Source organism: Danio aesculapii, chromosome 5 (genome assembly GCF_903798145.1).
Source record: "Danio aesculapii chromosome 5, fDanAes4.1, whole genome shotgun sequence".
NCBI lineage: Eukaryota > Metazoa > Chordata > Actinopteri > Cypriniformes > Danionidae > Danio > Danio aesculapii.
Window position 1 is genome coordinate 64,182,985 of NC_079439.1, and position 17,831 is coordinate 64,200,815.

Sequence of the window (17,831 nt, forward strand, 5' to 3'; positions counted from 1 at the left end):
AATTTTGTCCGATTAAACTAGGGCTGCACAATGTTTTATTTCAGCATCGATATAGCAATGTGTGCATACGCAATAGTCACATCAGGGGATCTTTCATGTTGAGTTGGGATTATAGTAGATTATAATCAATGCAGAGTTGAATTATAATAGAGTAAACCATCTGCATGTGTTTTTTTAAAGAGATTTTCCCCCCAAATTAAACTTTACTCACTATTTTCAAACATTTATGAGTTTCTTTTTATGTTGAACACAAAAAGATGTTTTAATAACTCACAAATGTTTGAAACGAGTGAAGGGTGACTAAATAGGGAGTACATTTTCATTTTTGGGTGAACTATCCCTTTTTGGCCTTTGACTGTGTGCACATTTCAACATTTCAGAGTTTAAAACGTCCAGCCAGAAGAAAGTTAAGTGTTTGTAACTTTAATAAAGATTACATTATATACAATAAAGGCTATGCAGTGTTGACTGCTCAATATCTGTACCTGAATACTGTTAAGACTCTCCAGAAAACCATAATTCACTTTTGTCTTTGTTATATTGTATTTATCTATGCTTGTAAGTTATTTGTTATATATTTTTCGAGATCCAATCCCTTACAAAATCATCCCAATCAATCTACAATGAATAATTCTTTCCAAATAAAGCTGTATTTTACAAATATATATAGCACAAATACAGAATATCACAATGTCAGATTTTTCCAATATTGTGCGGTCCTAGATTAAACTATATGCCCCTTTCTTTAATTCCACTGCAACTTCACAATCAGCCTCCACAACTGATGCATAGAACCTACTTTCTACCATTCGGATGTACTTTACAACACAGAAAAATCGATTTGTCCCTACTTTGGTTTCTTTTTTAAATGATTAATTTAAATTTCCCTCAATATGACTTTTCACTCTGGGCTTAAAGGGATAGTTTACCAAAAATTGAAAATTAATTCTTGTTAATTTACTCACCCACAGGTCATCCAAGATGTAGGTGAACTGTTTCTTTAGTAGAACATTAAAGGAGATTTTTTAGCTGAATCCAGTGTCTTTGGATATCACCCAAAATGAAGATTAATTCCTTTTAATTTACTTACCCACAGGTCAAATTGTGGGTTACTTTTGATCTTTATTAGAAGATTAAGGACCATTTTAAGCTGAATCATTGGTTCTTGGTGATTCATATAATGGCAGTGAATGCTGATTTTTAGATTAAATGTAAACACATACAAAGGAGTCCAAATCAATAGCCATGGCTCCTGATGACGCACGGAGCTCTTATGAAGCGAAACCATCTGTCTGTGTAAAAAAATTTAACATTATGTACAGCATGGGTCTCAAACTGGATTCCTGAAGGGCCACAGCTCTGCACAGTTTTGCTCCAACCCTAATCAAACACAGCTAATGCAACTAATCAAGGTGTTCAGACTCTTTTAAACAACTTGATTATTTGGATTCCCTCCAGGAATCTAGTTTGAGACCCTTGATTCACAGTATTATTATCTTTAATCCACAGCCTGGTCAAACAGTTTTCGCTGCGATTAGTCCGACTGTAGTATGGTCCTTATACTTTCGTCATTAAAGGCGATCAAAAAAAGTGACAAAAATCATGACATTAATGTGTCAGGATGCTTGGCTAATGGTGTGTATGTGTTTATTTTTAATCTAAAAGAAACACATCTCTACTCACTGCCATTATATGAATAACCAAGAACCATGAATTCAGCTAAAAATGTTAAAGATAAAAGCTTAACAACAAGATCAAAAGTCACCTACATAAGCTAAAAATCTTCTTTAATGTTCTACTGAAGAAATAATTCAGCTACATCTTGGATGACCTAAATTAACAGGAAATTAACAGGGATAATTTTAAAGGGATAGTTCATCCCAAACTCTTATTGTTTGACTTTTTCTTATGTTGGACACAAAAGAAGGTATTTTGGAGAAAGCTGGAAACCTCTAACTATTGACTTCCATTGTATTGGTTTTTCCTATGGAAGTCGATGGTTACAGGTTTTCAGCTTTCTTTAAAATATAGTTTTAGAATGTTCATCAGGACAAAGAAACACATAATGGTTTGGAACTACTTAAGGGTGAGTACATTTTCATTTTTAGAACTATCCCTTTAACCTTGAGTTATTCTACACTACTTTTTAACCCCAACTAAAAGGTAGATTTCACACTTATTTAGAAGTGACACTATCTAACACTGCTTTTTAACCCCATTTCAATAGGGCGATATCATTGGTCCATGAACAGTTCCTGCTTGTCTTTTTCAGAACTAACAAGAGGCAATTCAGTCATAACTAATGTTAACTGATATCAACATGTGCAGCTTTCTGAATTCTTATAAGCTTTGGAAATAAAAGATCTACAACAGGAAATACATTAGGACCATTGTTATTGTTTACATCCCTCAAAATGGTCTATAGTGAAAAGTCTTTTTATGTTATAATCACGTAGCAACATCCCGCTCTCCCTCGTGAAGCTAATACCCTTCATGACAACTGTGAGGGGTGAATTTTTTTATAACTCATCCGTTAAGTTTATGCACTTAATTGTGCTCACAGACTATTCACGTGGCCTCTATTTTTCAGGTGAGTGAAATTATATACTTAAATACCATCTCTATAAATGTATTTGTTTTATTTAAGAAAATTAATCATTTATATTTTTCTTTAGACTTGTAATGCACTCCAGAATCTGACAGATTGATTAGCTGTAGGCTCTAGAACAGTCATCTGAAATGTTGTCATACAGTGTTATGCCTGGATTTCATAAACAGACTTGCATTTACTAACACAGATTATATTTGGAAGTAATTCGCATTTTTCTCCTGTAGAAAAACGTCATAAGAACAATATTTAGTGGGTCAATGTATTACAACAGTGTTTTTAAAAGTCTAAACACTGTATTGATATAGTTTACAACCAAGCACATGTAGTCAGAACACAAACGAGTCGCGGGTAATGATGTATTAAGTTCAAGTATTATTTCTCCCAAAGAAAAGCCAGTCTATGCAAAATGCTAGCTGGCGTCTGTAGCTCCGCCTCTTTGCCTTTATTTGGTTACCCCCAGCTGGATCAATGACACGTGAACAAAATGGCACAGGTTAGCCACGCCCACTTGTAGCTTCATTTGCGCTCTTCTGAAACCTATAGGTGATGTCACAGATACTACGTTCATATCTTTTACAGTCTATGGTTATAATACCCATTTTGTGGTCATCAAAAATGTACCAGTAAATAGATATTAATGTATAGAACAGAACTATTTTCATAAAGGACGGAGTTTTGGTAGCCAATAAAGAAGTGCTGATTTTGGGAATGACTACAAATAAGAGAGAAACTACAGAACTGGCACTAAGTGAAAATTCTTTTCTCTGTTAACTTTTCACACTTGAATTTGCAGTTATGATAATTAAGCTATTTAATTACTAAATTTAATTTAATAATATTTTCCATGAATGTACTGGAAAAAAATTAGTATATAAAAAAGAGAAGACTGAAAAAGAGAAAAAGACTGAGAGAGCTTTGATGGTGGTGTGAGGAGTAAAAGATGGCGTTACCTCTGTGGTAGCTCATCTTCAGGGCAGTCCAAATGGTAGCGGATGAAAAAACGTTCCGCATCCTCTCGTTCTCCATCAGTAACAACACTGCCATTTAATACAGTCACATGAGGCAACCTAAAAACAAATAAAGTAGAATGACAATTTTGTAAGAGAGTTGGAAACAGAAATTAGTGGCTACATTTCATATCTAAAAATTCGCTTAATAAAATTCACAATAGCTGTTTCCTTCCACCTATTTATATGCAATATATTGAATAAAAACAAATCTTGATGGAAATGCCAAGATAAGCATACATTTTGAAAAGTAGTAGGATAAACTTTTTTTGTCAATACACTGAAAAAATGGCTCAGTGGTTAGCACTGTCGCCTCACAGCAAGAAGGTCGCTGGTTCGAGTCCTGGCTGAGCCAGTTGGCATTTCTGTGTGGAGTTTGTATGTTCTCCCCGTGATGGCATGGGTTTCCTCCGGGTGCTTCGGTTTCCAAAGACATGCAGTATAGGCATATTGGATGAACTAAATTAGCCGTAGTGTGTGAATGTGAGAGTGTGTGGGTGTTTCCCAGTAGTGGGTTGTGGCAGAAAGTGCATTCGTCGCCTAACATATGCCGGAATAGTTGGTGGTTCATTCTGCTGTGGCAACCCCTGATATATAAGGGACTGAGCCAAAGAAAAATGACACACAATCAAGTTCCACACAATCAATTTCTGTTGGGACAACATGAAGAAATTGAATTAACTTATTAGTTTTTGCAAATTTTAGTGGATTGAACATGAAACAATTAGGTTGTCCCCAAACAACAAAATGTGTTGTTTTAGCTTATTTTAAATAAGTAGAGTGTAACAAAAAAGTGCATAAACTACAATAAAAACACTTTTACTGAATAAATTCCAGTACTTAAAAAAGTCATGTGATTTTGTTATAAGAGATCATGTGATGAGAAAAATGGGTCCGATGAATGGTATTAATGGACAAACCAGCAGGCTGACCACATTGTAAAGCATCTGAAATGTTGTTTTGGTCATTCTAAAATGCCTTAACTAAAGTTTGCCATCACAGTGGTTTAGTATTATTATTATTATATTATTACCTTCAGAACTGTCTTATCCACATGCCACAGCGCATTCATTATGAGCCAGTATTGTCTTCTGAGTCATTTTTTATAGAAGAAAAATACTCCATTATAGTTCATCAGGAACTGGTGCCAATTTTGTTCACCTTGAACCATTGGATGGAAATACTGCATTATTCGCAAATCTTTTATGCAAAACTCCGACATTGCACGTACATTTAATTATCTTTTTGTGATTGAAGGACAGCTAATTACACATTTAAAAAAAATTGTTTTGTAGCAAGAATAGTTAGTAAAAAAAAACTAAAACAAATATTACAACTATTGGTCAAAAATATTTTTGTTAACTAATAAAATAAATAACAATAATAAAAGTTGCAAAATCATAGTAAATGAAAAATTAAATCTAAATGAAACTAACAACAGTCACTGAAAAACTAACTGAAATAAAACAATAATTAGCAAAAATAAACAATTGTTTTCTCATTCTGATGTGGAAAATCGGACCTGTGGCTGTTTATGAAAATACCTTTAGATGCACTTTCACAGCCAAACACATCAGTCAAGATCATGAATATATACAGAAAACTCTTTTCTTATTTTGCTAAAACAAAAAGTAAACAAGGCATGTATAACTACATATACAGTATAATCTTTAATATGAACAAGTTTGTCTGAATTTTGCATCATTTTTACTTTTATTTGTGGCATTTTCTGTGGTTTTGGATTCAAACTATTATTTTACTTTATTTTATTTTCAAGAGGTTTGCACAGGAGTTAATGCAAGATGTGCAAACACTAAACTTTGCCTCGCAGTTTTGCGCATAAATTAAATTAGCATCTTTGGATGGAAACAAAGCTTTCAAATTCAAATATTTTTACAGATTTCAAATGTGATTTAGTCATTTTTTTGTTTTTAGTAAGATTATTTTAGTAAATAAAACTAAAACAAAGACTAAAACTATTAGTTAAAAACATTTTCGTTAACTCAGACAACATAAAATATAATTAACAAGAAATGAAAATCTAAAACTAACTGAAACTAACATCGGTCACTAAAAAACTAAAATAAAGTAATAATTAGCAAAAATAAAATAATTGTTTTCTTAATTCATAAAGACTCATTCTGATGTGGAAAATCAGACCTGTGGCTGTTTATGAAAATACCTTTAGATGCACTTTCACAGCCAAACACATCAGACAAGATCATGATTATATACAGAAAACTCTTTTTTATATAATCATACTGTAAAACATGTTCTATATTTTCTTATTTTGCTAAAACAAAAAGTAAACAAGGCATGTTTAACTACATATACAGTGTAATCTTTAATATGAACAAGTTTGTCAGAATTTTGCATCATTTTTACTTTTATTTGTGGCATTTTCTGTGGTTTTGGATTCAAACTATTATTTTACTTTATTTTATTTTATTTTCAAGAGGTTTGCACAGGAGTTAATGCAAGATGTGCAAACACTAAACTTTGCCTCGCAGTTTTGCGCATAAATTAAATTAGCATCTTTGGATGGAAACAAAGCTTTCAAATTCAAATATTTTTACAGATTTCAAATGTGATTTAGTCATTTTTTTGTTTTTAGTAAGATTATTTTAGTAAATAAAACCTAAAACAAAGACTAAAACTATTAGTTAAAAACATTTTCGTTAACTCAGACAACATAAAATATAATTAACAAGAAATGAAAATCTAAAACTAACTGAAACTAACATCGGTCACTAAAAAACTAAAATAAAACAATAATTAGCAAAAATAAAATAATTGTTTTCTTAATTCATAAAGACTCATTCTGATGTGGAAAATCAGACCTGTGGCTGTTTATGAAAATGCCTATAGATGCGCTTTTACAGCCAAACACATCAGACAAGATCATGATTATATACAGAAAAACTCTTTTTTTATATAATCATACTGTAAAACATGTTCTATATTTTCTTATTTTGCTAAAACAAAAAGTAAACAAGGCATGTTTAACTACATATACAGTGTAATCTTTAATATGAACAAGTTTGTCAGAATTTTGCATCATTTTTACTTTTATTTGTGGCATTTTCTGTGGTTTTGGATTCAAACTATTATTTTACTTTCTTTTATTTTCAAGAGGTTTGCACAGGAGTTAATGCAAGATGTGCAAACACTAAACTTTGCCTCGCAGCTTTGCGCATAAATTAAATTAGCATCTTTGGATGGAAACAAAGCTTTCAAATTCAAAATTTTTACAGATTTCAAATGTGATTTAGTCATTTTTTTGTTTTTAGCAAGATTATTTTAGTAAATAAAACCTAAAACAAAGACTAAAACTATTAGTTAAAAACATTTTCGTTAACTCAGACAACATAAAATATAATTAACAAGAGATGAAAATCTAAAACTAACTGAAACTAACATCAGTCACTAAAAAACTAAAATAAAATAATAATTAGCAAAAATAAAATAATTGTTTTCTTAATTCATAAAGACTCATTCTGATGTGGAAAATCAGACCTGTGGCTATTTATGAAAATGCCTATAGATGCGCTTTTACAGCCAAACACATCAGTCAAGCGCATGAATAAATACATAAAATACAGACTTTTCTATATAACCCTAGTGTAAAAGATCTATATTTTATTTTGCCAAAAAAGTAAACTAGGCATGTTTAACTACATATACAGTATAATCTTTAATATGAACAAGTTTGTCTGAATTCTGCATCATTTTTACTCTTATTTGTTGCATTTTTTTATGGTTTTGGATTTAAACTATTATTTTATTTCGAAGAGGTTTGGACAGGAGATCATGTAAGCTGTGCAAACACTAAACTTTACTCTGTCTAACACTGGACCTTTTCTGTTAACTTTACTGTTACCTAGAATTACTGAAACTAAACACAAAAACTAATAGAAATGTGTAATAAAACAAAACTGAAATGTACTGCATATTCAAAAATAATAGTATCAAAATAGAAACTAATTAAACTATAATAAAGTTGGTGTGTAGGATTACTCACTGTGCTACCATAAGACAGCGTCTCTCCTGATCAGTGTAGGGCTGCAGTAAAGGAATACCCAACACTCTGACCTCTTGAAGCTTTGGAAAGAAATTCAGTTTCTCTATGTCCTCCCAGCGACTAAGACCTGCAAATGAAACTGTGGCAGATCAGCTAATAGTTCATCAAAGTGTCAGTCCACTCAACAATGAAAATTCTGGCAATTAATCTCCAACATTTATTCATCTTTGAAAAACAAATGAAGACTTCTGAATGCATCCTGAGAGATTCCTGTCTGTCCACTGACAGTATTAAAAGTACTTGGTGTGTATTGATCAATGTTTAAATATGAATGAAAAGCTTCAATATGTTCCAAATAGAGTGATCATGAATCTTTAGAATACTTGTAATGGACTGTCTGATTTATATGTATTATGTTTAGTTTACACCCTTTGTTTAAGTGAATAGTTTTAATGGAACTGACTTTTAGTGAAAGGACAGAAATATCTCAGGTTTCATAAAAATATCTCTAAATGTGTTTCCAAGATGAATGACTTCCTGTTGGTTTGGAATGATATGATAGGTACAACAACAGATGACGATTAAGGTTCTGTGATATTGACAGATATACTTCTCAATTTGTTTTGAGAGCAATAATTAAACAATATTAAAGTTGATGTCCTTGATAAAGAAACATTCATTTAAATCATTTAGCTAAATCTAGCTAATTCATTTAAAAATGAAGCGAGTATCTCTGAATGATTGATATATCTTAAAGCAACATTGCAACTAGGGCTGCAACTAACGATTATTTTAATAATCGATTAATCTGTCGATGGGCGACGCAATGGCGCAGTAGGTAGTGCTGTCGCCTCACAGCAAGAAGGTCGCTGGTTCGAGCCTTGGCTGGGTCAGTTGGCGTTTCCGTGTGGAGTTTGCATGTTCTCCCTGCGTTCGCATGGGTTTCCTCTGGGTGCTTCGGTTTCCCCCACAGTCCAAAGACATGCGGTACATGTGGATTGGGTAAGCTAAATTGTCCGTAGTGTATGAGTGTGAGTGAGTGAGTGTGTGTGTGTGTGGATGTTTCCCAGAGATGGGTTGCAGGTGAAAGGGCATCCGCTGCGTAAAAAACGTGCTGGATAAGATGGCGGTTCATTCCGCTGTGGCGACCCTGGATTAATAAAGGGACTAAGCTGAAAAGAAAATGAATGAATAAATTATCTGTCGATTATTTTTTCGATTAATCGATGAATCGGATAATAAAAAAAAAAAACACAAGAAAAGCATTAATTTCTAACCCTTTATTCTCATCCCTGAGCTGATATAATAATAATAATAATAATAATAATAATAATAATAATAATAAAAAAATTAAAAAACGAACTGGTTTTGTCCAATCCAAATATCAAAATGTTTTTAAATCAAGATACATACTAGACAATAGATGCTATAGTAAATGCTATAGTGTTGCTTTATGATACACAGTTGTTCTGCTTTCAATTTGATTGGAAATCTTATTATTGGGAAAACATAAAAAACAGATAATATGGTGTGTGAAATGTAATTTACTCAATACTTGACATAAGCAATTAGTTCTTTTAACTTTGGTTTTGCAACGTGTTTTAGTTTGCTTTATGCAAAGTGACATAATTTTTGTCTTTTGGCTCTATTCAATTTTATTCACAATAGAGATTGGTTCACTTTAACAGCATTTTAATAGGCTTTATTATATACTGACAAAAATATCTTCTCTGCTACTTGTTGAATCATATATTTAAATTATTTAGCTAAATTCAGCTAATTCATTTAGATATTAAGTGAGTATCTGTATGATTACTGAATCATTGTCTCAAAAGAATCAATAAAACGATTCATTCAGCAATAAAATGCTGTGGTTTTGCTTTAAGATACACAATTGTTCTGTTTTGACATTAATTGGACATATTTTCATTACAATTACAAATTACAATTCAAATTAACATAAAAAACAGATAATATGGTGTCTGAAATGTAATTTACTCAATACTTGACATAAGCTATTGGTTCATTTTAACTTGGGCTTTGCAATGTGTTTTAGTTTGCTTTACGCAAAGTGACATACTTTTTTGCTCTATTCAATTTTGTTTAAACTATGATTTAACATCTATTAAATCTCTTTAAATCCTTAAACTGTTTGGAACACCTAAGTATTTAAAACACGATTTCAGGTTTATTGGTTTTGCCAGATTGGTCCTGAAGAGCCAGTCCTGTAGAGTTTCACTCTAATCCTTATCAAACCAACCCAAGCTAATTAAAATCTAAGAGTTAAAACAAAGCAAGAGGTTTTTCTTAAGGTTGGATAAAAACTGCATGACTGTGGCTCTTTAGGACCAAAATGATCTATGGAGATGGTGATCATGTGGTCCAGCACCTGAGTTGTGTAGGTTGATGCTGCGAAGGTTGGGGAAGAGTCTATGCAGCGAGTCCTCAGGTTCGTGGATAGACGAGAGCGAGTTGTTTGACAGGATAAGAGACACCAGACCTGGATACATGAGGCCCAGCTTGCGCACCTCCACCCAATTCTGCAGCTGGTTATCTGTGATATGCAGCAGACGCAGCGACGGGCAGGGCATAGAAGAGGCGTTCACGCTCTCATACTCGTTCAGACACAGAAACAACTCCTCCAGACTATAGAAATACAGCCACAAGTACAAACACACAAGATTTAATGTATATTTTGAATAAATGTGCAGTGGGGAAAATAAGTATTGAACAAGTCATGTTTCTTCCTGTGAATAATACTTCTAAAGAAGCTGTTGACATGGAATTGAACCAGATTTTGGTAAATTTGTGATGTGTAATAAAAATGGAATGACGCAAGGAGAAAGTACTGAACTACTGAAATATATTTAATACTTTATATAAAAGGTGTTTTTGTTGATGGCAGCTTAAAGACACCTCTCATATGGAGAATGAAGTCACATGCATTGCTTCACAGACTTCAACAGTGTAATCTTGATGGTTCTGTGGGTCTCGTCTATCAAATCTGAGCTTTATTTTCTATTTTCCATTGGATTAAAGTCAGGGTATTGGCTAGGCCATTCTACAGCTTGATTTACTTTCTCTGAAACAAGTTGAGAGTTTGCTTGGCTGTGTTTTGGATCATTGTCTTGCTGAAATGTCCACCCTGGTTTCATCTTTATAATCCTGGTAATGTAGATGTTAGACTGAACCAGCTAAAATTCGTTTACAATGACAAAGGGCTGAGGGTTGCTGAAGAACTACTGAGAGATTTCAGCTGCTTTCACTGCCTTTCTACACCTCCCTTTCTTCATGTGTTCAATACTTTTTCACTGTCATTCCATTTTATTACACATAACTTCAATTGTAATCTAATTAGTTTTGTTTTCTTTGCATATATGGATTTCTTGTGTTGTTACCAACATCCGATGAAAATTTCAAGTCAACAGCACCTTTATAAATGCTTTTAAAAATGGTGACATGTTCAATACTTGTTTTCCCCGCTTTATTTAACAAGTAGCAACAAAAATTGTTTAGCATTATCTTTCTTAGTCAAAACATATGAATATTAAACTGCTTGATTGCTTTGTACCGTAGAAGGTCATGCTTTTAAGAACCCTCCAATAAAACAGACACTAACAAAACCTTAAATCAGTTTTAATCAGTTTAAGTAATTATATTTTGGATTATATACATAAGCTATTTTAAAGTGTCTATCAGTGGCAATCTTGCTAACCTGTCATACCTTGACTCATACCAATTTCAGTCTGAACCACTGGTGTGGTGAGTTTAACGGCCCATTTCCACTGAGGGGTAAAGTTTGGTACAGTACAGTACGATACATATTCATTTCCATTTCCAATGTTAGAGGTATTGAAATAGCGAACCGTGTACCACACATTTTTTGAGACCTTTTCATAAGGGTAGCTAGCACAGTATCAAACGTGTGGTGCTAGACTGATTGCTGTTGCTGCTTTTGTTTTCAGAGAATCATCACTTGTGCATGCAACAAGCCAGGGAAAGACAACGCAGGAAGTTCCATATTTTAAATACACAGACGAAGCATGACACCATAATATTACAATAATGGTCATTAGCCAGCAGCATGGTCGCCCACTGAAGCTAAGCAGGACTGTGCCTGGTCAGTACCTGGATGGGAGACCACACAGGAAAGCTAGGTTGCTGCCAGAAGTGGAGTAAGTGAGACCAGCAAAGGTCTCAGTCTGCAGTCTGTGTGTGTCCTAACACCCAAGTATATTGATTGTCTATACTGCTCAGTGGGTGCCGTCTTTTGGACTTGATTTGTTAAAAATCAAGTAATCAAGTTCAAATAAGTGTATGGATTTAACCCCGGCATCCTGATTGGATTTGCCCACTGACCTCTATCCATCATGGCCTCCTAACCACCCCCATATTAAAATTGGCTTCATTTCTGTTTCCTCTCCACCAATAAGCTGGTGTGTGGTGTGCGGTCTGGTGCAATATGGCCATATTATGACAATAATATCCAGCTGGATGCTGCCCACTGATGGTGGTTGAGGAGATTCCCCCCAAAAATGTGTAAAGCACTTTGAGTGTCCAGAAAAGCGCTATATAAATGTAAGAAATTGTTATTATTATTATTATCCATTTACTGAACAATGCACAAACAAAGCTTGTCGTCTTCTTGGGACAAAAGGCACTTCTCCACTGCATAGTGTGGCATGGTTTGGTACGGTTCACTTTTGGGGGCTATTCCACTGGCTTTCGTGCCTACCTAGTTCCTGATATTTTTAATACCACCTCAGGTGAGGTTCCAAGCGAGCCATACCTTAACAAAAATTTAATGTTCAATGCTCAAATTCAATTCCGGGACAATTGTAACTAACAGTGTCATTGGATTTGTGACACAAGACAACAAACTCGCTATATTGAAATAGTCAGCTGTGTTGGGGCACGTCATGATTATGCCAAGCAACATGCGATCCTGGATTAACATCTATGTCAATCCAGAAACATCATTTTAGCTGGAAAATGTGATCCATACCTATTCCATACCCCTAAACTAAACCATAACGGTAATTTATTTCCAAAATCAGAGGGGAATAATTCTTGAATAACAATCATGTAGAAGTGCATAAACCTAACCGTAAACCTAAACTTAACAAACTCTAAACATATCCCTTAATTCTGATTGGCTGATAGAATGAACATAGATGTTAATCCAGGAACATCCTGGAGCTTTCTACTCAACCTTTTCTTTATAGCCTTTCCTCATGAAATGTGGTGAAAGCCATACTCACTCTGGTATCTCTCGTGTAAGTGTGTGCACCATGTCCCAGGTGACATGCGTGTTGTTGAGTACGAGGCGTCGCAGGCCTGAAAACGCTTCAGCAAGACAAGGCTCCAGACTCGACCCTTGCAGAGGATTCATACTCAGATTAAGAAAGTCAAGGTTAGGGATGTTAGATAGGATCTTGCTTATCTAGAGAGAGGAAAGAACAGGAGAGAAGATGAAATACTGATCAATTCCAACCAGCTTGTCTCATTGAGTTTATGTTAGTTAACAGATATCCATTTCATTGTACTTTGTGAATGTTACTGACCAGTTTATTCATTTATTTCTTTGTTAATGTGAGACTGTAGTTTGAATTCATCTCTTTTCTGTGTATGACATATTGAAATTACTGTATAAATGAGCTTTTTCTGCATTATCTTAAACACAGACTCTTTTCACATTACCAGGTTCCTCAGTAGACAGAGACCAAACCTGTGACTCCAGCAGATTTTTCTTACCTCTCCCCAGTCTTTTAGCTGATTGTGAGAAAGGTCTAGCTCAACCACATGAGCACAGAAAGTGGCCACTTCCTCCTCATCTCCAGCCTCTGTGATTCCACAACCATCCAGAACCAAGATGCTCGGCAGATTCAGACGATCTAATACACACATACAGATGCCATTGGCCTTTAAACTATTTATAGCATTAATATCTTACCAGTACAGGATTCTTTGACAAAACATGCATGAGGTGGCGCTTTGGAGCGGAAACGGGTTTGTTTTTTTTGATCAGCTCCTTTTCAGAAAGTCTGAACTTATGAACCAAATCCTAAATATGTCATGTGCAAATGAAACTTTGTGAAGTGAAACTGATTTATCACAATAACACCATCACAATGAGGAATTATACAAAATCCAAGCATCGAAATGCCATTATTAACCACATGAATGAAGAAAACAGCTACCTATCAATGATTTTATTGCGTTTTTATGTACTTTAATTATTTGCACACTTTTTTGATGTTTGCAATGATACAACAAAAGGTTATAATGCACAACTTGTTATGAATATAGCTAATTATAGCATTCAGAATATTCATTCATTTTCTTTTCGGCTAAGTCCCTTTAATAATCCGGGGTCGCCACAGTGGAATGCCTACCCAATTTACCTGTACCGCTACCTTTGGACTGTGGGGGAAACAGGAGCACCCGGAGGAAACCCACGCAAACACAGGGAGAACATGCAAACTACACACAGAAACGCCAACTGACCTAACTGAGGCTCAAACCAGCGACCTTCTTGCTGTGAGGCAAGAGCACTACCTACTGCGCCACTGCTTCGCCCATTCAGAGTATTTTCAACAGTAAAAATTGATTAAAAATAGGGCTGCACAATTAACCAAAGGCAATTTTTTCAGTAAAGCCAGTTCTGTAAACAGAAGTAAATCTCACCCACCTGCTTTCAGATGGAGCAGCATTTACCACACATGCTGCATCCCAGTTCGCATACTTCTATTATGCCCTAAAAGTATGCACTTTTTTGTGAAGGATACCTTAGAGTGTTTAACAGAAGAATATGCAAGCTTTGCGACATACTACTTCCTTGTTAACAGATCATTATTTTGCTTCATTACATCCCTTGTTAATCATCTCGACACATCATCCACATTCCTTTTTATATTTAATTGCCTACCTTACTGGAGAAGCAGCAGCAGGATAATCTGCCATTCACAAGTCTTTCATGCACAGAAATCTCCTCAGGTCTTTGGGTAATTATGCATTCAGAAGTGAATGTCCAAACATATGTATAGTTATGTATAGATATGTATAGTTCACATTAGTTGTTGCAGATGAAAAATAACACGGAAACTATGATTTTAATATTTTCCAGTTGGCTAGATAGTAATAATAGTAATTCAAACAACTTTACCAAAGCCTTTCTACTAGATGGTTGGTCTTGCTTCTAATCGAATTCATGTGCAGTGCGTATTATATTGTGGGCAGTATTGGTGGTTAGAGTATGGATGGTTCTACGCTTTTTTTTTACTGGAAATAGTAGACCATCCAGGAACCTTTGGCATACTAAGGTTTGGGACATACTAATTCTATTTTCAAATACTGTTTAGGATGGATTGTATGCGAATTGAGATACAGCAACAGTTTCGTAATTTACTGATGAGCTAGGTAAAATCATGCTCATAATCGTAGATGATTTATTTGCACAATAATTTAAACAAAGATAATCTTTCTGCAATAATAATGTTTGCATTGCATTGTGCCTGCTATGTCTACACCGAGTGTTTCAAATAAATCCGTCTGTGGGATGATTCCATAGTCATGTGTTAATCGGTCATGTTGAATCAATGAAAGTTAAATCATATTTTTATTCAGCAACCACTATGGTGATTTCCTGGATTTTTACTTTGTTGCGTTATTGGAGTTTTACACAAGAGCGCCCTCTGGCCTTCGGAGGAGATTTACTACTGATCACAGAACCAAAATGTACTTGACAAATACAGATTTTGATTATTATTAAAATTTCGTTTTGCTTTATCATGCAGCCCTAATCAAAAGATAACATCTTTCTCATTATACCTATGACAAATGTCAAATATACAAACATTCCAATATTAATTTATTCTACAAGCTTAAATATTCTAGTGTAATATATGTGAAAAATGCCCATCCTTATTTTAATCCTATAATTCATTACTATAAAGATAACAACAACATGGACATTCAGTAAATCTGCAAATATAGTAAAACATTATTAAATAACATTAAACCAATAAATCATCCAAAAATAAATGAGTAAATGCTCACTATTGAGTTTTATCAGTTTCTTTTATTCTGTTGAACATGACAGAAGATATTTTGAGCAAAGCTAAAAACTGGTAACCATTGACTTCCATAGTAGGAAAGGCAAATGCTACAGTGGTTACAGGTTTCCAGCTTTGTTCAAAATATTTTCTTTTGTGTACAACAGCAGAAAGAAACTCAAACAGGTTTTAAACATGCAGGATGTGTAAATGATGACAAAATCGTCACTTTTGGGTGAACTATCCCTTTAACCAATGTGTCAGGGTCATATCTAGCACACCCTATTTAACTGTCAGGCTTTAGCATTTCGCCTTAGGCCAAAAATAAAACTGACCTTTGACAGGTGAACCCTGGGGGCTCGACCGAATCACCACTCCAACTCCTGGCCCACGGCAGTATGGGAAGTTGTCTGGGCTGTACTTCTCACTGATCACCTGCACTAAAGTGCGTCCTTCTGTCTCCTCTGACTCCATCTCACCTCTCCGGCCACTCTCAAACCTTCAGCTGAACCAACACACAGAGGAGCATGTGCATGTAATTATGACATCAGTTCCAGCAAAAAATATATTTAAAACAGCTTTATCAGTTTGGTGGACCATGTGGACAGGCGTGTATGTGCTTGAAATAAATGATTTGCTAACATTTTCAGGCAGGGCAAAGTACAACAGGCTTCAAACACCTGGCATTTGAATCAATGACAAAAAAGTTTACATGATTACACAAAATTGGATGTTTTTTCATAATTGTTTTGACATTGAACCTGATGCATATGAATCAATCCGACGCTACAAACATTACAAAACAATATAAGTTCAAGTAGTGAGGACAGTTTTGATGTTCTCTCAATTCTTAAAAAAAAACAATACTACAAGCCTGTCCAACCAATTCCATGTAATTAGTTGTAAACAAAACAAATATGTTTGCTACACATGTGAAAAATGGGGGGAGGGGGTCAACAAAAGTTTTAGAGACAGTGTGTAAATGTGATTGACTAACATAAGGTGGTGTTTATTATTTGTACAATATGTGTGTACATTTTTGGATGAAAGTTTCAGTCTCATGGGCAAAGGCCTTAACTCCTAATCATCTCATATATATATATATATATATATATATATATATATATATATATATATATATATATATATATATATATATATATATATATAATCTATATATCTCATATATAATGTATATATAGCTCTTGAATAAAATAAGAGACCATTTTAAAGTTATTATTGGTTCTATGCATTTGCCATAATTATTCTGAGCAAAATGTTAGTTTGTTTTATTTTATAAACTATTGATAATGTTTATAAACATTATATATATATTCAAACATACATGAATATTAAATCTTTAGGGATGTCCCGATCAGGTTTTTTGCCCTCAAGTCCGAGTCGAGTCATTTGATTTTGAGTATTTGCCAATACTGAAACCCGATCCGATACTTCTATAATACATAAAAAAAAAACGAGTGAAGAAACAGATCCAGGATGTTTTTTTTTTCATTTCATTCACCTTATTTTAACATTCAACAACTCTGTTAACAAACAATCAAGTAATAAAAAACATAAATTCTTCCCTTTTGGACTTTAGTGCAACAGTAAATATAAAAAAATCTAATACAAAAACAAATAGCGCCTCAACTTAAAATACCTGGCAGGCAATCCCAAGTTACCATATCTCACAGTTTGCTATGGCAATGTTGTCGTCATCAACTTTATAATACCTCCAGACCACAGACATACTCGCGCTTTCTGCTTCAAGCTGTTTACGTGTTCTACTTTGCCGTCATTTAACCAATAGCATCTCTGCAACAAAGTGATGTCATGCCGCACACGTTACTGTTTCTGTGTGAAGTTAAGAAAGAGGTCTGACTCTGTGCCACCGCATAACTATAGATGTGTTAAAAAATAATGAGAATATATTTATATATGTATGTACATATATATATTTGAGTCCTGATCAGAAGGTAACGTCCGATTCCTATTGAGTCTGAAACCGTATGATTGGGCCTGATTTCCGATCACATGATCGGATCTGGACATCCCTATAAATCATAAATATATTTTGAAGGTTTTACAGCCCTATGTATGTGTTACTTCTTTAACCCTTAGAGCTAAACTTCAAAGTC

The 17,831-nt window shown here is 34.2% G+C and overlaps 1 protein-coding gene across 2 annotated transcripts in view; it reads right to left on the reverse strand.

The window, feature by feature from the left end:
• The window catches only part of tbcelb (tubulin folding cofactor E-like b), a 43,252-nt gene that overhangs the window by 19,948 nt on the left and 5,473 nt on the right, over positions 1–17,831 (reverse strand). For both annotated transcript variants that reach the window (XM_056458672.1, XM_056458671.1), the window contains exons 3-8: positions 16,029–16,198; positions 13,394–13,533; positions 12,901–13,082; positions 10,029–10,285; positions 7,640–7,766; positions 3,562–3,678 (exon numbers count right to left, since the gene is read on the reverse strand). In XM_056458672.1, the coding sequence (XP_056314647.1) occupies positions 3,562–3,678; positions 7,640–7,766; positions 10,029–10,285; positions 12,901–13,082; positions 13,394–13,533; positions 16,029–16,167 (962 nt within the window). In that variant the 5' untranslated portion in view covers positions 16,168–16,198. The remainder of the gene's footprint in view (positions 1–3,561; positions 3,679–7,639; positions 7,767–10,028; positions 10,286–12,900; positions 13,083–13,393; positions 13,534–16,028; positions 16,199–17,831) is intronic.